Source organism: Rhinopithecus roxellana, chromosome 16 (assembly GCF_007565055.1).
Source record: "Rhinopithecus roxellana isolate Shanxi Qingling chromosome 16, ASM756505v1, whole genome shotgun sequence".
Lineage (NCBI taxonomy): Eukaryota > Metazoa > Chordata > Mammalia > Primates > Cercopithecidae > Rhinopithecus > Rhinopithecus roxellana.
In genome coordinates this window covers 117,482,680-117,503,713 of record NC_044564.1, presented here as the reverse complement: position 1 = coordinate 117,503,713, position 21,034 = coordinate 117,482,680, and the positions used below count along the sequence as shown (strand labels likewise).

The window sequence follows — 21,034 nt, the reverse complement described above, 5'->3', positions numbered from 1 at the left end:
AATAGGTTTTGTGGAGAAAAATGGGAATTTAATTTTGAAACTGATAAGTTTGAGACACCCAAGGAGAGATAGCAAGTACGCTGTTGTATATATCAAGCTGAAGTTTAGAGAAGTGGTACAGAATAGAGGAAATTAGAGCTATTGGTATGCAGGTGGGATTTGAAGCATGAAATGGAAAGAGGTCACCAAGAAAGTGAATGTATATAAAGCAAACAATGTGTCCAAGGGCTGAGTTCTGAGATACTTCAATAGCAGAAGATGATGTTGACAAGCAGAAGCCAGCTAAAGAGACTGAGAATGTGCTGGTAGTGAAGCACCAGGAAAACCAAGAGATCATGTAAGATGTCTCAGATGCCAAGTGAAGAAAGAGTTTCAAGGACAAGGAGGCAGTCAACTGTATTATATGTTGCTAATCAGTGAACCAAGATGAGAATTGATGTTTGACTTTTGTGTTTAGCAATGTGGGTGTCAATCATTATTATAATAATTAGGCTTATATATAATAACCTTGATAACAACAATTTTGGTGGAGAGGTGGAAGTGAAAGTGTGATTTAAGAGTGATGAAGAGAAAATGAGTAGAAAGCTTATTCATGAGCTGTGGGTTTTACACAAGTTACAGAACTTCAAATCCTCCCTCCCTCTGTTCCTCCCTCCCTCCTTCCATTTCTCCCTCCCCTACTCCTTTCCCTTCCCTTCCCTTCCCTTCCCTTCCCTTCCCTTCCCTTCCCTTCCCTTCCCTTCCCTTCCCTTCCCTTCCCTTCCCTTCCCTTCCCTTCCCTCCCCTTCCCTTCCCTTCCTTCTTTCCTCCTTTCCCCAATCTGTAAAGTGGGATGATAATATCTTTTTTATGTAAGTAAATCATCACAATATATGATATGTCATCAATAAAAGACAGCCTCTTCCTGCTCTTTTAGGATCCTATGTCTTGTGTTCTCAGTGGCTGTGATAGGATTTGCACAAGTAGGTGTCGATTAAATGTCCATGGATGGAGACAAATTAGGTGCTTAATTCTGCTTCTGACCCAGGTACCTGGTTATTTGTTTGGTGCAAACAGCATAGAGTTCCTGTTAAAGGTGATAGCTGAATGTTGGAGGTCACTACCAGCTTTTCAGGAAAGAAGCCTTTTGGCTCAGAATTTCATGGAGCTTCTGACTGTAAATAAAAATTGCATTGACTTCTGCTTGGAAGTGGGGATGGGAGGTCTGAGAGTAAGTGCACTCTGTCCAGGGTAGCCTCCTGCGGAAATGATTTCCAGAGCAGAGCGCCAAAGTGCTTTCGTAAATGACTCTGGCTCACCCCTTTCTCTATCTTCTGCCCTGTGTATACAACATTTATAAAAATAAACATTTGCTGGAGGCATTTGGGAGGAAGCCAAGGTGAAGCACCCAGCAAAAGAAACATACACCAGAGAACTCAGAACTCCCAAGAAGAATATAAGTTTTCAGAGGAGGAAACAGAGGGACTAGGGGATGTTTGGGAGGATGGTGATAGGAGAGGAATGTATGTTTTAGAGTTTCCATTCTGCCCACTCTTGGCTTCTCCTTTCATTTGCCATATTGTTATGAGCGAATGAGAGTGAATGAACTTCTCCACTGGACTGCATGATCCTTGAGGGAAGGGACTCTCAAATGAGTACTCATTTTTGGATTTGGGTTATTCATCCCAATATGATACATTTATCCAGTACCTACTTCATGCCAGGAACTCTGCTCCTACAACCACATTCATCATGCATTAGATGCTCCATAGTTAAGTGAGCGTTCCTTCACCCTTAGAAGTTAGTACTGCATTTGCTCCACTGGGCCCAGTGAACATGTCATCTCCTCATAAAAGCCAGATCTAAACTCCAACCCTAGGCAGAATAAGGCTTTTCCTCCTGTAAACTTCATGGCTTTTCAGATTTCCCACTGAAAGCTCTGTAATAGAAGCTCACTGAGTATGAGGCTTGGCTTTGTTTACCTGTACACCCCACTGCCTAGAACAGTGCCTGGCAAATAGTAGTTGCTATGGTCTGAATGTTTGTGCTCCCGTCCCTCACACTGCAAAATTCGTTTGTTGGAACCTAGTACCCAACATGATATAATAACATTAAGAGGGGAGGCCTTTTGGGAAGTTATTAAGTCCTTAGGGCTCTGCCCTCATGAATGGGATTAGTGCCTTTATAAAAAAGGTTGAAGAAAGGTGTCTTGCCCCTTCTACCATGTAAGGATCAGAAAGTGCCATCTGAGGAACAGGCCCTCACCAGACACTGAATCTGTTAGTGCCTTGACCTTGGACTTCCCAGCCTCCGGAAATACAAGCAACAAAATCTGTCGATTATTAATTATCCAGTTTAAGCTATTAATATTTTGTCATAGCAGCCTGAAAAGATGAAGTCTGCAGGTACTCCATTAATATGAACAAATGATTAGTACCCAATTCCTCATTATTTTAAAGTCAAATATTTTGAGTCTGTCTCTATTACTAGGCTGTGAACGCTTTGACAGGAGAGGCAGTGCTGCTGTTTTCTTCTTAATTTTTCCATTTCATGGCATAGAGAAGTGACTTAGTAAATGGTAATGGGAAAATTTATTACCAAACCTTCACTGTTTTTTATGAGTTGCTTTTAAATTATTCTCTGCTTTATGAAAATCTAACATGTAATTTTGTTACATAAAATGTGTGTTACAAAAGAGATACAGTCAAAGGCTCTTGCCGAGATAAGGGTACTACAGGGAGTGGTGGAAGGATGTGGTATGTGTGGTATGACCCAGATGGATGCCACTAACGAGAATATCAGAGGACAGGTCATGAAAGCTAAAGAATGAATTTCAGTACATTGTGTAGTCAAGAGATAAGTAGTCCTGAATTTGGCAAGGGGCGAAAAAGAGGTGTTTATTCAGACAAAAGAAAACAGCATTTATTATAGCATATAAGGGATAAAGTGAAAGGAAAATAATAGAAGTTCAGGAAAATGATAGGAGTTCAAAATGTCCAAAAGGTAGATTGCAGGTGGGCAGGTGCATCCAGTGGAGAGAAGGCACAGAAGTGAGGAAGTCAGGGATCATGTCAAACAAAGCCCTGTTATTCATGAGCAGGTTGGCCTTTGCCCGCTTTCTTTTCTCAATGCTGAGTCACCTATTTTCTGCCCCAATCTTCATAAACAAAGAGAGGCATTAGTTAGATAGGTAATCTACCAGAAAGACTAATGAGCTGATATCAAGAGAAACTAAGTCAGTTGAAAATATCTGGAAATATTCGGTTCGTAGAACTCGACCTAAATTCAAAATCTCTACACATTTTTTTTTAAAGACATAATTTTACTCTTGTTGCCTAGGCTGGAGTGCAATAGCACGATCTCAGCTCACTGGAACCTCTGTCTCCCGGGTTCAAGTGATTCTCCTGCCTCAGCCTCCCAAGTAGCTGGGAATACAGGTGCTCGCCACCAGGCCCAGCTAACTCTTTGTGTTTAGTAGAGACGGGGTTTCACCACTGTGGTCAGGCTGGTCTTGAATTCCTGACCTCAAGTGATCCACCCACCTTGGCCTCCCAAAGTGCTGGGACTATAGACGTGAGCCACCGTGCCCGGCCAGTCTCCACACTCTTAAATCCAAAAAGCAGCAGTAGGAATGGAAACTAGATAACATATTTTATGCCAATTCTAATTAATTGGTAGTGGATGTCTGTGGTATGTTTTCAGTTTGTGATCCAACTGTGCTCTATAGAAATGAGATCTCAGATTGATTCACCCTGATGCCTCAGGAGGGCGAGGGGGAAGAGCAGGCAGCCCCACCTGTCATGCATCCCGCATGCCCTGCAACCGCATTGTGCAATTCTCAGTTACACCACGCAGATCTCTATTTCTCAGTGAATTCTTTCTAAATGATTATGATTCTTCATTTATCCCCTTTCTTTGTTGGAATATTTCTTCACTATGACGCATACCAGAGATTTTCCTAGAAATCCAGAAAACTGCTAGTGTGGGCCAGTCAGGCTAGTGATTACGAAATTCTCCAAATTCAAAAATGGTTCATTTGAATCAGCCAAACCAAAGAAAACTCTTACCACTGATTCCCACCCACAGATTTTTTAAGCTAAAGTGAATTAGGGTTATCCAATTACACATATATTAACAGTGATTATTACCTTAAGATGACTGCATTTCATTGCCATAGGCAGCATTTGAATTATCCAAGACTTAGATATTGAAAAATGTATGCAAGTTAAGGTGTCAACCCTCCCATAGTACGATATTGGTGATATTGGTACTTTTCTGTAGGTGCTCACCACGTATTTTCCTGCCATGATGATAGCACGTTTCACTTAGCAGCTATTTTGTAAATATTTATTGAATGCATAAAGAAATGAATTAATTGATGCAACAAAGAGGTATATGAGTGAAGGCAGAAATTAATTACTCTTATCTAGCGCTGATGGAACTTTTTGAGGAGGAGAACCATGTATTTTCACCTTGGTGCTGCCTTAGAGGCTAGCATGTTACCTAATATGTAATTTTTAAAATCAAACATATATAGATTTATTGAAATATTATCACTCCTAGTAGATTATATGTCTTTATGTACTTTGGACTACAGTCCATGGATATGGACTACATTCCATGTGCTCTTTAAAATTCTTCACAGATTCTAGCACAGTATCTGGTGTTTAGTATGGTTAGAACTAGCAGTGTATGTTTTATGTCATCTTTGGGATTTGAATTTCTCCACAAGTGGTTCATGAATCACTTGTGTCACAATATTAATATTAGAACCCTGCAGAAATCATTATTAGTTCTGATTCCAAGACAAAGCATGATAATTTTTAACAAGCTTGTTGGGTGGTTCTGGTGAACAAAAGTTAGAGAATTATTTTCTAAACTAAGAGCTACTTGAGGATAGAACTAGATTTATGCACCTTTGACTTTCTTGTAATGCAGCGTAATTCCCAGCTCACAGATGGTCTTATTTATTGAATGTAGGAGCTTTCAGAGTAAGTTACCTGCTGGCTGTGATGATTGCTGATGTGGTTTGGATCTGTGTCCATCTCCGCTCCTGCCCCCTACCAAGTCTCCTGTTGAATTGTAATCCCTAATGTTGGAGGTGGGACCTGATGGGAGGTGACTGGATCTTGGGAGTAGATTTCTTATGAATGGGTTAGCACCATTCCCTTGGTGCTGTTCTCATGGTAATGAGTGAGTTCTCGTGAGTTCTGGTTGTTTAAAAGTGTGCATCTCTCCCTTCGCTTTCATGCTCCTGCTTCTGCCGTGTAAGATGCCTGCTCCCTCTTTGCCTGCTGCCATGACTGGAAGCTTCCTGAGGCCTCCCCTAAAGCAGAAGCTGCTAAGCTTCCTGTACAGCCTGCAGAATCATGAGCCAATTAAACCTCTTTGCTTTATAAATTACCCAGTCTCAGGTATTTCTTTATCACAATGTGAGCATAGACAAAGACAACTGTCAAATTGGTGATGTACTACCAAGGTAGTCAAATTAACAGGTGATCTCAAAAGGGTGAAATTGTGTATCATAGTTGTTTTTGCCAAAGTGCTTCTGGAAGTTAGGAGAGAGTGCCTCAAATTTTGTGACGCTAGGAGTTCCCAACACTGCACATGGTCTGGGACCTTATCTAAGGAATATGTTACTGGTATTGTTGAATTCACTAATCTCTGAACTCAACAATACCACCTAACATATTGACATTGATCAGGCTCCCTGTAAACAGACTCCAAGGCTGAGATTTGTGTGTCAGAAGTTCATCAAGGGGTGCTTTTGGGAGTGTGAAGGCACTAGGGCTGGGCAAAGGGAGGAGTTGGGTCTCGTGAAGTCACAACAGAGGCTTCCATGAGTCCCACCAGAAGCGCTGGAGCTGGGATGGCCTTCAGAGTTGTTCCACATGAGGCAAGAGGGCCATGTTTTTGTACCCCACATTGAAGAATACTGGATATGGGCTGGCCTTGGGAAGGGGTGTGACCTAGGGTGAGGAGGCTCCCTGCAGTAGAGGGCAGTTGGTAGCTGGAGAGCTGAGAGTGAACAGCAATGCCAACATCTGGGAAAAGGACTCCCTTTTACACTGCATCCAACATGTAAATTGTCTACAATAACCATTTCTGAAGGATTTACAGTTTGAAGATAGTACACTATGTTGCAGTAAATCATAGGATTTGGAGTCAGGAATAATGAATCTAAATCATACCGCTTCTTTTTGTTAGCTGTGTAACCTCCATAAGTCACTTAAGTTTTCAGAATCTCAGGCTTTTATTTGTAATAGTGGTGTTTGCCAATGCCTGGCTCCTGGAAGATGATACATACAAGCACCTCTGCCTCCTCACCCTTTCCCCTTAAAGGTTATTTAGCATTGACTTAACATTCATTCATCTGTCAGACACGCCTTTTTTTATTTGACTAATTATGTATTTGTAAAACTAAAATGACTTGGACGTAGGTACAGTTGTATCCCTTGAGCATGTTTACTAAATTGGTTATCTTTTGAAAAAAATAACTTTATTTTATTTTATTTTGAGACAGGGTCTCACTCTGTAGTCCAGGCTGAAGTGCAGTGGCGTGATCTTGTCTCACTGCAACCTCCGCCTTCCGGGTTCAAGTAATTCTCCTGTCTCAGCCACTAGAATAGCTGGAATTACAGGCGTGTGCCACCAGGCCTGGCTACTTTTTTGTATTTTTCTGTAGAGACAGGGTTTTGCTATGTTGGCAGGCTGGTCTTGAACTCCTGATCTCCAAGTAATAGGCCCACCTCAGCCTCCCAAATTGCTAGGATTACAGACATGAACCATCACACCCAGCAGAAAGAAATAACTTTAAAAGGAAGTATATGGACAGGCTTTACATCATAATGTGATAAAAAGGCAATTAAAGGAAACAATATGAAAAATATTAACCACTTATTTAAAAAATATCTGAGTGCCTATATCCTATGCTAGTCCTATTCTGTGTGCTTGGGATTTATCAGTGAACAAAGTAGATGGAAATCCTCTCTTTTTCAGAGTATACCTTCTTAAAGGGAACTAAAAACAAATTTAAATAAATACACAAGTTTGTTAGAAAGTAGTAAGTATGGGGAAAACAAGGATTTAGGGAGGATGCAAGTTGCAGTTTGAAATAGGGTGATCAGAGTGAGCCTCACTGAAAAAAATGGGATTTGAACAAGCATTGTAGGTGTTATGGGAGTCAGTTTTGAAGAAGAGTATTCTGAGTAGAGATCACAGCTAGTGCAAGGATCCTGAGGCAAGAGGATGCCTGTCATATTTGAGGAATAGCAGGGAGTCAGACCTTGAGATAAGTAGAGAAAGTAATCAAAGTGTGGTGCTTTGACTATCCTAACCTCTTCACCAACACACAGTTCAGGGCCTACCCTCCCAAAGCCATTCCTAAGACCTTCCCCAAGCCCCTGCTCTGCTGGAGTAGCCCACACTATGTTAACGTTCATTCCTCTTCACTTTCTAACTCCACACATGGAGCAGGAAACTACAAACACCATGGAGTATTATTATTCCAGTTTTCCTCTTTTTCTATAGAAACCACAATAGTGCATTCAGTCTGGAAAACATCACCAGGATAGAATAAAAAAACATACACACACCAAAAAATCTAAGTTACATAGAAGCCTGGAACTGACATCCCCAAATTCTAAGTTTCAAACACAAGCCTGGAATTGACACCCCAAATGAGCTTCCGCAAGATAGCTCAAGGCCAGTCCTCATCTTGCTTCAGTATGTCCATGATAGCCACTAAGAGAAACTGATCTTGTATGTTTCCACAACTTGAATGTTTCATCCTGGAGTGGAATTTATAAAATGGAAAGAAAAAAATGATTTGTGGTATAAGTAACAATGCTGCCTCTCAGACATATTCCTCCCATGTGATCTGGATTCCATTTGGATTGAACATTTTCATAGATGTACACACACAAGGTGGTTCCCATTGCTTAAATTCATACTCATAACTCAGCCTTAATATCCCAAAAAGATCTAGTGATGGATCTCACAATCTTGTAGAGAAAACTGTGCAAGATTTTAATTGAAGTCCTTGACCTCCAAATCTTCTGTGATTTCATTCCTGAGTATTTGTGAAGAAGGAAAATTCTGGATCCTTTTCCCCATGTTCAGGAGAAGCTACCTAATTTCAGCCCTTGAAAGCCAGAAAACCTGCATATTTGCTGGTCATGATTTGGTGCATTTAATAGTGTGTAGTTCCTTCTGAAAGACCTAAATCTTGTTATAATATTTCTGATGAATTATCCAAAACACATTTTTGCTCTCTCTGATTTTCCCCAGTGTCTCTAAAAACCATTTTGACAATGCTACCAAATAGCTGAACTTTTTGTCAAGATGCTTAAAATTCATCAAACTCTTTTTTATCTGTAAGAAAGAATCCTGTAACTGAAACAGAATGACAAAGATTTGACACCTGGCACTTCCATGTATTAACTTTGTGATCTGAAGCCAAACACTTAAGCATTCTGCACTACAGTGTCCAAGTCTGACTAAGCTACTTCACAAGAAACTATGCAACTGTACTGTGGAATAAGCTTTGCCGGATAACTATAAAGTGATATTCAAGTGAAAGAGGTATTAAGGTCGGCTGCTGGTGGTCATGAAGGTCTCCTTGTCCCTGACGTAAAATTCTATGACATACAGAGCAATTGCTTAAATTTTTCTAATCCTTTAAAAAAATCAAAGGCGCTCGCATGTGCATTTTCTTATTCTACTCGTATTATGTCTGTTTCCTTTGGGAGTTAACCCCTCTGAGTCCCAAATCTATATCTTACAGCTCTTGAAGTATCATCCTGTTTCTCACTAGGAGAATCAGTTTATGTTAATAATTAAGAACTCAGACTCTGGGGCCAGAAAGACTGCAAATTCTTTCACTCACTAGCTGCTGTGGGTAAATTTCTTCACTTCTCTAAGGCCAAGTTTTACAAAGTAAAAATAATAATGGTAATTACTTTATAGGATGTTGATTATATTTAATGAAATAATGCATATAATTATTTTAGCATAGTGCCTGCTACATAGCAAGTGCTTAAAATTGATTATTATTGTTGTTGTTGCTGTTGTTATCAATATTATTAATTAACTATAAATATTATATAACTCTATTTTTTAAGTTAGGCATTGAAATTTTGCCTGCCAAGAAAAATGACTCTGGGTCATTAAGGTTAAAATATTTACCATGAATATAATGTTGTTAATATATTTTTCTCATAGATCATCATTTCTTTAAAAAAGAAAGCCATTCTGAGGCATTATTCTGATCTCTGTGTTAAAAGGGGTTTGGGTTGGAGGATGATGGGGAACTGAACCATCAGGCTTAACTGAGAATCCATTGTAATTAAGGTGCTGGGCTAAGAATAGAATTGAGATATTTGGACTCTAATCAATATGTACTTAAAAGAGAGAGGCCTTTCAAGTGGAAGAGAAAAGGGTATTTGACCAGCAATTCTTCTGCTACCATGTACACTGCTCCCTCCAACTTCTCTACCAAAATACAGATGTCCAGGTTGCTTTTACTAGCTATTCCCAGTTTGTCCAGCTCTCATTACAGCCTGATGCCTTCTTCCCTGAGAGATTTTTTAAAAAAAGCTTGAAGTTTATGCAAGTACTTTCTTGCAATACGGATCCTGATGAAATTTATGATCTTGCAGACTTCTGTTTGAATCTTAGCTCTGACATTTACATTAGCTGTGTGACCTTGAGAAGATTCTGAGCATCTCTTGACATATTTTCCTCCGATCCAATGTGATGATTAAATGAGATAATTGAATCTATCATTTCTTGAGTGCCTATCATTCTTCTTGTCCTAGGCAAGGTGAGAGATACCAAAAAATCTTTACTTGGAGTCCAACTTTAGGAGAGATGCGATATGTATGTAAATCACACTGTACTATTATCACTTAGTAAGTGATAGTTGTTTTATTATTGTTATTATTATTAGCAGTAATAGTATGATCATGATTATCTGCTATTGAAGAGCAATGGGCAAGAGAAGACAGATAGGTTTTCTAGGCAATGGGAGCAACCAGAGCAACTGTGTTTCGGCTGGAACCCAAGATGTAATTGGGACACTAAATGCATGTGTAAAGCTGACAAGAGTTAATAATTGGAAAACTCAGAAAGTAAACGTTGAGTCTTAACCCTACCACCACTCCCCAATACACACAGGTAAGTGCAAAACCAAAAGTAGGTGAAGATTTTGATTCACCTCAAGGCAGCTCATTTTCCTGCATCCTTATTGCTAGGACTATGCCTTAATCTTTTCTCCTGAGCAAAGGGATTATGGGAGAGAAGTTCAAACTTCAAGCCTTTCTGAGGTGAGAGGGTTTAAAGAGAGCATCTCTGATAGCCCCTTGGAAGTTTTCACAGGTTTCTTTTTCTCTAGATGTGGCAGCTGATGGGGTATAGGATACAGTCTTGCTGTCCGATACAAAACAAAGGAGTATAGTGAACTAGGATGCCAGAATATCAAAATGGAGCTTGGCGTGTTTGCTCAGTTCCTTCTTTGTTTTATATTTGGAGAAACTGAAGCTCAAGGAGGGGAAAACTTGGGTAAAATCATGTAGCCAGAAGGTAGTAAAAACTACAGCCAATAGGAACCCAGGATGTGTGGCTCAAAATTTAGCACTGTTTTTTGCCATATAACACAGCCTGTTTGCCTCCACGGAGCATATTACAAAAGAGTGTAACTGAAAAATGCCTTAGATATCCGAGGCCTCTCATTTTAGAGATGGGAATACTGAGGCTTGCAGAGAAAAATAGACTTGTCCAAGGTAATAGTGAATAAATTGCTGCATTTCAATTAGAATTTAAATCTCTGTACTCAAACAATATACTTTCTAGTGCCCACTCTCACACTGTTGCAAAAAGCTCATGGGCTGGAGAATTTTGGAAGCGGTCTCCACTCTTTGGGGTTTTCTGCCTATAGACCAGGAGTTAGCCTTTGAAAGCCTTAAGCTTGTGGTTGGCCATCCTCCAGGCTGGCTGCATGGACATCCCAAGTGGCAATTCCCATGAAATATCTCACAAAAACGTGGTGGAAAGGAATGAGATCTTTTATTAAATCTGTTTTAGGCTTGTTGCCTGCTGGACTATCTTGGCCAGTTCAACTTCTTCCTCAATTTCTTGGCTCTTAAACATAAAGTACAGGTGCTGAGCTTGGGACTCCAGAGGACTCTAGAATGCTGACCTCAGGGTGAATGATCCTGTGGGTGCTCTTTGTATGTAGAGCACCTATTGACTGAGTGTTGCTGGCCAGAGCTACCTACAGAGATAAGCCGTTCAGCTCCTTGGCCAGGTACTAGTGAAAGAACAGCAACAAACAAGGGCATCTGGAAACATGTAATCAGAATTGGCACACTTGCGGGGGAAATGCAATGCAGTATATTAAATTATTTCTGCAACCACAGCTCTGTATCTAAAAGGGAAAAAATAATCAAACATAATGTTTCATATTTCAATTTTAAAAGAGGGAGGCTTGGTTTTTAACGTCAAACACAGAGTTCAGGGCAAGGCACACAGTTGGATTTGTAATTTATTTACATGTGCTTATTTATTTATTTATGGCTAACCGAGTTCCACAAAGAATTTGAAGCAAAGGATTTGTATTCTTTTTTTCCTTTCCAAGTTTGTTTGGGCCAGTAGTTGTCATTGAGTGGCTTATCATTGCACTAGAAATTTGGGGGACAGATAAAAGAAGATGCGTCATTCTTGGCCTCAAGGTCTCAATCACAGGAAACAAAGATAGAATTATGATGATGATGATGATGTACACAATGTTACGGTTTATAAAAGTATTATCACATGTGGTAACCTAATGATCTTCTTAGGTGATACTGAAAGCAAATATAATTTCCTCTAGCTTACACAAAGTACTAAATTGACATGATGTAAAGAAAGGAAGAATGGTCTACTCAGATTCACTTGACTGATAGGTGGTAGAATCAAACCTGGATTCCCAGAATTTTTAAATTCAAAATAAAATCCTTGATTGACCAGTTCAGGCACTGAGACAGAAAAGAGGAAGAAAGACTGAAATTGTTTCGAAAGGCTTTATGAAAGAAATGATATATGACTAAGCAAGAAAGAAACAAGAGTTTGTTTTGGTGGAATTGAGAAAGAAAACAGCAATGCAACGAATGACTTCTCCCTTCACAGAGGAAACTGACCAAGTTTAAGCACATTCCATATCTACTTGGTGTTAAGTGCTTCCTGAAGCTCATCCACTTGCCTTGTTTGCTAGCCAGAATAGCACCACAGGTGGTTCAAACTATCCTGATGGCTACAAAGCCCAGCTTTCACCTTTTCCTGGGTGAGGGACTAGTTTTGGTAATGGCCTCCATCAGGCCCACTGCGGTTAGAGCCCCAGAAGCTCCAGCCGTGATGGGATCCATGGAGACTCTGGCCTCATACACAGGCTGGGTGGTAAAACCCTTTTCACATTCACCTGGATGATACTTGGTAGAGTCAAACCAGGAATCTACCCACCAGGAAGACTTTTGTCAATGGAAAACAGGAACAGAGAAGGACGTTGATAGATACATTTCTTTTTCCATTTTTCTATCCTACCTTTGTCAGGCTGTTTTGAGATGCAGCAGCCTTAAAGGACCAAGCAACCAACTATGTTTTCTTGAGAAGCTATAGTCGCCTTATAATGGCTTTCCCTTAAAATTTTATGTTCGCTTATTTCTAGAACATCAAACTCTCCTTGTTTTTCTTGTTCTTTCTGCTCACACCTTAGTCTCCTTTGGAATTCTTAATATTGAAATGCCCAGGTCTTCGTCTTTGGATACTTTCTTATCTAGGGTTAATATTTTTGGGTGAAAAAGCATTCTTATTTCAGATAAATATGAAACATTTTATTTTTTAGCCCAGACCTGTTTCTTGGACTTTCAGATTTGTTTATTAAATGAACTGCCTGATCAGTATTTCTTTGTGTATGTCTAATCAGCATCCCAAACTTAACATGACTAGAACCCAACCTTTTATCTTCCACACATACAGCAAATAAACAAACTTGCTCTCTAGTAGTTTTCCCTACCTCATGAAGTGGCTGTTCTAACCTGCAGTTGCTAGAGTAACCTTTGACCTCTTTTGTTCAACATCCCCCATCATCTCCAATCCATTAATGAATACAGAATTCATCCACTTATCCCCCTTCCACAGCAAGATGCCACTGTATTTTGCTAGATTAGTGCAGGAGCCTCCTAACTAATAATGTCTTTGCTGCTACCCCGTTCCCCTAGTTTCAAGGCAGAAGACTAAGCAGCTTTTTTAGAACATAAATCAGATAACAGCTCTCCTTAGCTTAAAACTCTCTTAAATTTTGCAACTTGCTCAGACTGGAAGCCTGTCCTTAAAATGGCCTACAAATGCCTCTCCAATCTGCCTCCCCATGATGTCAACAACCTTTTCTTTTCTGTCTCCACACCAACTATCTTAGACTGTTTGTCCCTCTTCCAACATGCTACGCTTGCTCTTTCCTTGGGCCTCTGCACTCACTATTCCTCTGACTAGAGGTGAGGTACCATAAATATGTGCCTGGATCACTTCGTCACCTCTTCAGGTCATTGCTCCAAAGACATCTTCTCAAGAAAGCCCCTTCTGACCACCTTATATAATATTCCCACTGAAACCTTGTCTCATTTCCTGCTTTATTATTTATTTATTTATATTGATACATATTTGATGTACATATTTTGGGAGTACATGTAATAATTTCATACCTTCATACAATCCTAATCAGGGTAATTAGGATATCCAATATCTTAAATATTTAACTTTTCATTATGCTAGAAACATTCAACTTATTCTCTTCTAGCAATTTTGAAATGTGCAATCAAATTAATGTTAACTATCATCACCTTATTTGATTTTTTTTGCATACAGCTTCTCCCATTAAACATGTGACTCGTTTCACTTATTTATTTGATGTATTGTCTATACCTATTCTCTTATCATAAGCACTATGAGTCTTGGGCCCTCCTCCAGCCTCCCATCCCCAGCCCCTGAGACAGTGTCTGGCACATGGAAGATGCCCAATAGATATTTGTTGAATGAGTGAGCACTCTGTCTCTTTACCCTGAGTACTCTATGATTGTCTTTCCTTTGGGATCAGTGTTTCCGATTGCTGAGGTGATGAGAAGGGTGTGGTAAAATGCCTTTATGATCATCGCTTGCTACTCAGAGCCTCAACGGAAGCTGCATCCCCCACCCCACGTGCAGGAAAACACAGCACATCCTCTGCAGCATATCTGTGAATCTGGCCCTTAACAAAGAGCAAGAGCATTAACATGAACATAGTCCAGACTTACAAAAGGCTGTCTCTGACCTATCAGTCCCTTCCCTCAAGGAGCTTGTAGGCTCATAGGGCAGGTAAGGCCTTCCCAAGCAGCTGGTATAGTGTGCTGATGGCAATGAGTTACAGAGTGACATTTGCACATGTAAAAGAGAAGGGACAGTATTGGAAAAAGGCTTTAAGTTTTTATTTGAACCAAATGGCATTTCAATAAGCAAAAATAAAATGAAAAGGGGACACTAAAAAAATGCTATTTACTAGGGGACCATGGGACTTGAGAGAAATGGATTCTGGAAACTGCGGCTGAGCATATGAGTTTATTCAGGTTCTGAAGGGCAGCATTATAAGTGGACCCCCAAGATCAGTAAAAGCCTCACAGAGCCAGTCATTTGGTGACAGTTTGTGAGAACATAACAATGACAACTCTTAAGAAAATAAAAATGCATATGTCAAAATGTGTATTTGAGGGAAGTAAAACGTTCTATTTGGCTTCTGTACCAGGGTTGGTTAGTGAAGAATGAATAAAGCAAGTCTTCTTCTTCTTATTATTATTATTGCAATGATAATTCATGTGGTTGCTTGTGTGGAGCAAGGAAATTCTTGTGTAAATGGCCTTTATAGTAGTTGATGAACATCTGGACTCTGGTGTGTCAGGTCAGCTTGCAGAGAATTTTACTTTTTAATTTACTGGCTTTTGTGCTCATCCCTTCACTTTTTAAAAATTGGGAAAATAAATGCAATTTTAACAGGACAAGCAATTTACACTACAAAATATATTTTGTGGTTCCGTTAGTGAACTAAAGCTCTAGCACAGGCAGCTTATATGCCAATTCATCGAAATATATCTGCCCTCAAGTAACAGACAAAAGGATCTAGGACTAGAAGATAATAATTTTGAACCCCTGCTTTGCTAATTGTTAGCTGTATGAACTTAGTTAGACACTCCTTCAAACCTTGATTTCTCTCTCAGTGAAATAGAGAAAATACTAAGGCTATTTCTAGGAAGATCCAGTGAGATAAGATCTAATAATATGAAGTGCTTTGCAAATTATAAATCTCAGTTTGTCTAGAAAATTTGTGTTCCTATTGCAGTTATTGCTTATATATTAGTTCTTCTGTCCCTTCTTCAGTGTCCTCATTAAGATATGCTGACAAAAATCAGTTGTATTTATATATACTATTAAACTATTTTTTAAAAAATTAAGAAAATATTCTCATTTACCAATAACATCAGAAATAAAATAAAATACTTAAGAAAAATTTTAACCAAGGAAATGAAAGACCTGTTCAGTGAAAACTGTAAGATATTGATTAAAGAAGTTGAAAAAGATACAACTAAATGGAAAGATGTTTTATGTGCATGGACTGGAATAAGTAATATTGTGAAAATATCCATACTACCCAAAGCGAGCTACAGATTCAATGCAATCCATATCAAAATTTCAATGGTATTTTTTCATGAAAATAGATAAAACAGTCCTAAACTTTACCTGAAACCACTAAAGACCCTGAATAGCCCAAACAATCTTGAGCAAGAACAAAGCCGGAGGAATCACACGTTATGATTTCAAACTATATTACAAACCTATAGTAATTTCAAAAATATGGCATTGGCATTAAAACAATACACATATGAACCAGTGGTACAGAATGCAGGACCCAGAAACAAACCCATGCCTATAAGGTCATATCTTTGACAAAAACTCCAAGAATACACAGTGATGAAAGTCTTTAAATAAATGGTGTTGGGAAACTGGATATCCACACGTAAAAGAATAGAGCTGAACTCTTCTATCACAGGCAAAACCTAGCTAGAAATGAATTAAAGAATGTAAGACCTGAAATTGTAAAATGAGTACACAAAGACATAAGGGAAAAGCTCTTTGATGTAGGGAAAAATCTCTTTGGTCTTGGCAATGATTTTTAAAAATATGACACAAAAATCACAGACACCAAAAGCAAACAAATGGGACTATATTAAACTAAAACGTTTCTGCACAGCAAAGAAAAAAATCAACAAAAGGAAAAGACAACCCACAGAATGGGAGAAAGTATTTGCGAACTATACATTTGATAAGGAATTAATATCAAAAATATATTAAAAATTCATACAACTTAGCAAAACTCTAAGAAAACAAAACAAAATAACAACATACAAGCCTAAAAATAGGCAAAAGATTTGCATAGATATTTCTCACAAACAGACATATGAGTGAACAATGGGTATGTTAAAAAGTGCCCAACAGCACTAATCATCAGGGAACTGCAAATAAAAATCACATTGGGATATTACCTCATGCCTGTTAGGATGGCTATTATCGAAAAGACAAGAGATAGCAAGTGTTGGTGGGGCTATGGAGAAAAGGGAACCCTTACACTATTAGTAAGAGTGTAATTGGCATGGCCATTAAGGTGAACAGTTTGGAGGTTCCTCAAAAAATGAATAGTAGAACCACTAAAAAATGCTCCATAAATCCCACTATGGCTATTAATTCCATTGTGAGGGAAATGCAATTAAGATGCCAAAGAAGTATCTGCACACCCACATTAATTGCAGTAATATTCACAATAGCCAAGATATGGAAACACCCAAAGTGTCTGTTAATGGATGAATAGACAAAAGAAGTGTGGCATATATATACAATGAAGTATATTCAGCCAGAAAAAAGAAGGAAACCCTGCCTTGTGACAACAAGGATGAACGTGAAGACTATTAGGCTAAGTGAAATAAACCAGATATGGAAGGACAAATTCTGCATGGTCTCACTTACATGTGGAATGTAAAAATGTCAAAGTCACAGAAGCAGAGAGTAGAAAGGTGATTGCCAGAGAGTAGGAGGTGGGAGAAATAGGGAGATGTTCCAAATGTACACACTTTCAGCTATAAGATGAATAACTTCCGGGGATCTCAAACATAGCATAATAATGGTGACTGTAGTTAACAAGGCTGTATTGTATACTTGAAATGTGCTAAGGTAGTAGATCTTATGTGTCCTCACCACATGCACACATGAAAGAAAGTGACAGATGTATAAATTAGCTTGATGTTGATAATCATTTCACAACGCACACATTTATCAAATTATCACATTGTGCACCTTAAATACATACTGAGCAATATTTATTGATTGTACTTCAACAAAAAATAAAACAAAATTATATTTTCAAAAAAATAAAACAGACAAAAAACAAAAATATGCTGAATTTAATTAATCTCTGGTTTTATTTCTCCTACTTCTCTTCCCAAAGGCTCAGTGCTAGAGGATTCACAAGCAACCTGTACTCCTCAAAGAAATACGATGATAAGATGAAGGCGATCTCTCGAACTAGCGACTGGGGCTCTTCCTTCAGTGAAAAAGGTGGGTGTATGCAGACTCCTGAATCTAGATTGCAGGGATGTGACCTATGTAATGAACTTGCTGTTTATGGCTCATCATCTTCTTCAATGACGCGAAAAATAGTAACAACTATTTTATTTTGTCTCGGGCAAAATAAATACTTTAATGGACTTGTTACAGGTAAGTCTTTTAAAAATCTTTTATTATAAAGTGTTTCAGAGATAGATAAAAGATTGGTATCCATAATATATAAAGAACCTTAAAATCAATAAAAATGTAAATTTCAATAAGCCAAGATTATATATAGCCAATTGACAGAAGAGAAAACATAATGGATTACAACGGGCTAAAAAATATAAAAATATGCTTTACCTCACCAATAATAAAAGAAAAGTAAAAATGAACAATCCAAAACAGAAATAGACATAACAACAGTGACAGACCACTTTAGGTCTAACAGCTTGACAAAAATTAAAAATCTAATGTATTCTATTGATAATTCAATAAATTCTAATTGTCTTTAGTTCTGTGTATTTTAGTCACTTTAGTGAACTTCCGTGGGTTTTTGTGTGTGTGTCGAAAGAGGTCAAGGAACATTATAATTTTATTTATATAAAGTATTCCATTTACTTATGAAGTCTTCTGCATTGCTTTGTAAATTTTTCACTCAACCACCAGTTTAATGCACAGTTAAATAAAAAAACTTGGCTGTTTCAGTCAATCTTTGTTTACCAAAGATTCCCTCTTTTTCCATCTTGGCTCTGAGGTGTGCTTATTCCATGTATCAGAAAAAAAAAAAAAAGAACTAAACATTTCCTTAATAAACATTGATTTTGTTCACATCATTTTAACCATCCAGGGTTTAATCCACTTCGAAGGGCTTTTTTTCCGCACTAAATGGGATATTTGGGCTCAGCGACCTTTTAGCTTCTTTCTAACTTTGAGATCATATAACTACCTAGATTCCAAATGCATGTTTAGTATTTTAAACATAGTATTCAAAGAAAAGTAAAAGGATTGGTGGAGAGGATTGTCAGGGTGGGCTGGGGGTATGTAGGATGCAGTGAGGGGTGGTGTTGGGGAGGTCAAGTGGTACCAATTGTGGGTTGGAATTCTGCAAGCAGCCGTGGGTCACAGATGAATCTTATAGAGGGCTTAAAGAGTAGCATGTGCACAAAGTTACAGTCACACAGCATTCACTCTGGTAGGGTTGATGACATCTCAGTCCCCACATCAGGTCCACAGCCTCTGGAGGTGGGCCCTTGTAACCACCCTCAGATTCATCTGTAGGGTTTTTCCCACAGTTCCCTGGGAATCTTCCCTGACAGGGCTCTACCATCCTGTCCCAAGCTGAAACCTTCCCTCCAAGTTCTGTCTCCCTGATGTTAGAATGGGTACCACCTGCAAGCCATACCATGGGACTATTGCCTCCTGCTTAGAAGAGGCTTCTGGGAAACACATTTGCCTTCCTGCACATGTGGAGGATTATGTCAGGGCCTTGGGAGGAAAGATCAAGCTCTTTGAAAATGAGATTATATTTGCAGTTGTTTATGTGGCTTCCCAGAGAGTGAAAAGAGATGGGATGGGTACTGAGGAGAGGAAAGATTTGCTCAGAGCCAAGAACCCTGGCCTGAGAGTCAGAAGGATTATTTAATCTTAATGAAAAAATGGGTTTAACAAAAGTGGCCAATTAATAAAGAGGACTTTTTAATGGAAATATTTATTGAGCTTTTACTACATGCCAGGAACAGTTCTAGGCTCTGAAAATACATCAATGAAACGAGATAAGACAGGTTGCGTATTCTTACAAGTTTAGAATCTAGTGGGAAGTAGGTAATGTGAGATAATTTTCATATTAAAATTAAGATAATTCTATTAAAAATTCTATTATGTATTAAGATAATTATATTAAAATTAATTCTATTAAAATTACGATAATTTACTTAAACAGCTCATCACCATTTCTGGTACATTGTAAAAGCTCAATACATGGTAGTTATTTTTAAATGCTCAGTGGTAGGTAAATCTATGAAGGTAGAACACTGTGGGTCTTGCAGTATCCTTATCATCGTCAGCACTCAATAACCATTATGTTTATTGAATGACTGAATAAATGGCTCTGCCAATTGACTAGATGTGAGTTGGAGAAACTCGCTTTCTCTCTCTAGGATGCAGATTTCTCTTAAGTACAGTAGAGGAAGGAGAACACTGCTGATCTATGGCTCCCAATAGCAATCCCAATTCACAACGACCCTATCCTCAGTCCAGATAATTCATCCCGGGTCACTCAGTCTCACTTAAAGGGTCTTTCAGGGAAAACTTCCACTTATCATTTCACACTAGTCTTCAACAAGACCTTTAAGCTTAAGATGAACTAATCTAATCACCATCCTCTAAATTCTCCAGGTGTTTCTTGCCCCTAGGCCTCTGCTCACAGTACTTCCTCTGAGAGCCTTCTGTTCTTTTCTCCATCCAGTTGACTTTTTCTTGTTATTGACATTCATCATCAACTGTCTTCTCAAGAGAATCTCCATTGCCATCTCTTCACTCTCACCTGGCACATTTAGGATCCCCTCTGCTATGCTGGCAAAGTTCCCAGGGCTTAACCTTAACTTGGCATGGGTACATTTAATTGTGATTATCTGTTTCAGTGTTTTATTGTTTTGTTTTGTTTTGTTTTGAGATCAGAGATAGTTTTCTTTTTTCTTTTCTTTTTTTTTTTTTTTACATTCAAGTGGCTTTATTTATTTATTTATCTATCTATTTATTTTCTTTTTTTTTATAATGAGGTATTTTTATTTAACAACTTGTTTTTTCTTTTTTTTTTTCTTTATTATACTTTAAGTTCTAGGGTACATGTGCATAACGTGCAGGTTTGTTACATATGTATACTTGTGCCATGTTGGTGTGCTGCACCCATCAATTCATCATTTATATTATGTATAACTCCCCAATGCAATCCCTCCCTCCTTCCCCCTCCCCATGATAGGCCCCAGTGTGTGATGGTCCCCTTCCTGAGTCCAAGTGATCTCATTGTTCAGTTCCCACCTATGAGTGAGAACATGCGGTGTTTGGTTTTCTCTTCTTGTGATAGTTTGCTGAGAATGATGGTTTCCAGCTGCATCCATGTCCCTACAAAGGACACAAACTCATCCTTTTTTATGGCTGCATAGTATTCCATGGTGTATATGTGCCACATTTTCTTAATCCAGTCTGTCACAGATGGGCATTTGGGTTGATTCCAAGTCTTTGCTATTGTGAATAGTGCCGCAATAAACATACGTGTGCATGTGTCTTTGTAGTAGAATAATTTATAATCCTTTGGGTATATACCCAGTAGTGGGATGGCTGGGTCATATGGTATATCTACTTCTAGATCCTTGAGGAATTGCCATACTGTTTTCCACAATGG

At 38.6% G+C, this 21,034-nt stretch overlaps 1 protein-coding gene across 1 annotated transcript in view; it reads left to right on the top strand.

Moving 5' to 3' along the window:
- Positions 1 to 265: 265 nt before the first annotated feature.
- LOC115894003 (putative uncharacterized protein encoded by LINC00474) overlaps positions 266 to 21,034 on the top strand; it is a 46,818-nt gene continuing 26,049 nt past the window's right edge. Inside the window, exons 1-2 of the mRNA XM_030920222.1 lie at positions 266 to 337; positions 17,534 to 17,802. Of these exons, the coding sequence (XP_030776082.1) occupies positions 336 to 337; positions 17,534 to 17,802 (271 nt within the window). The 5' untranslated portion in view covers positions 266 to 335. The remainder of the gene's footprint in view (positions 338 to 17,533; positions 17,803 to 21,034) is intronic.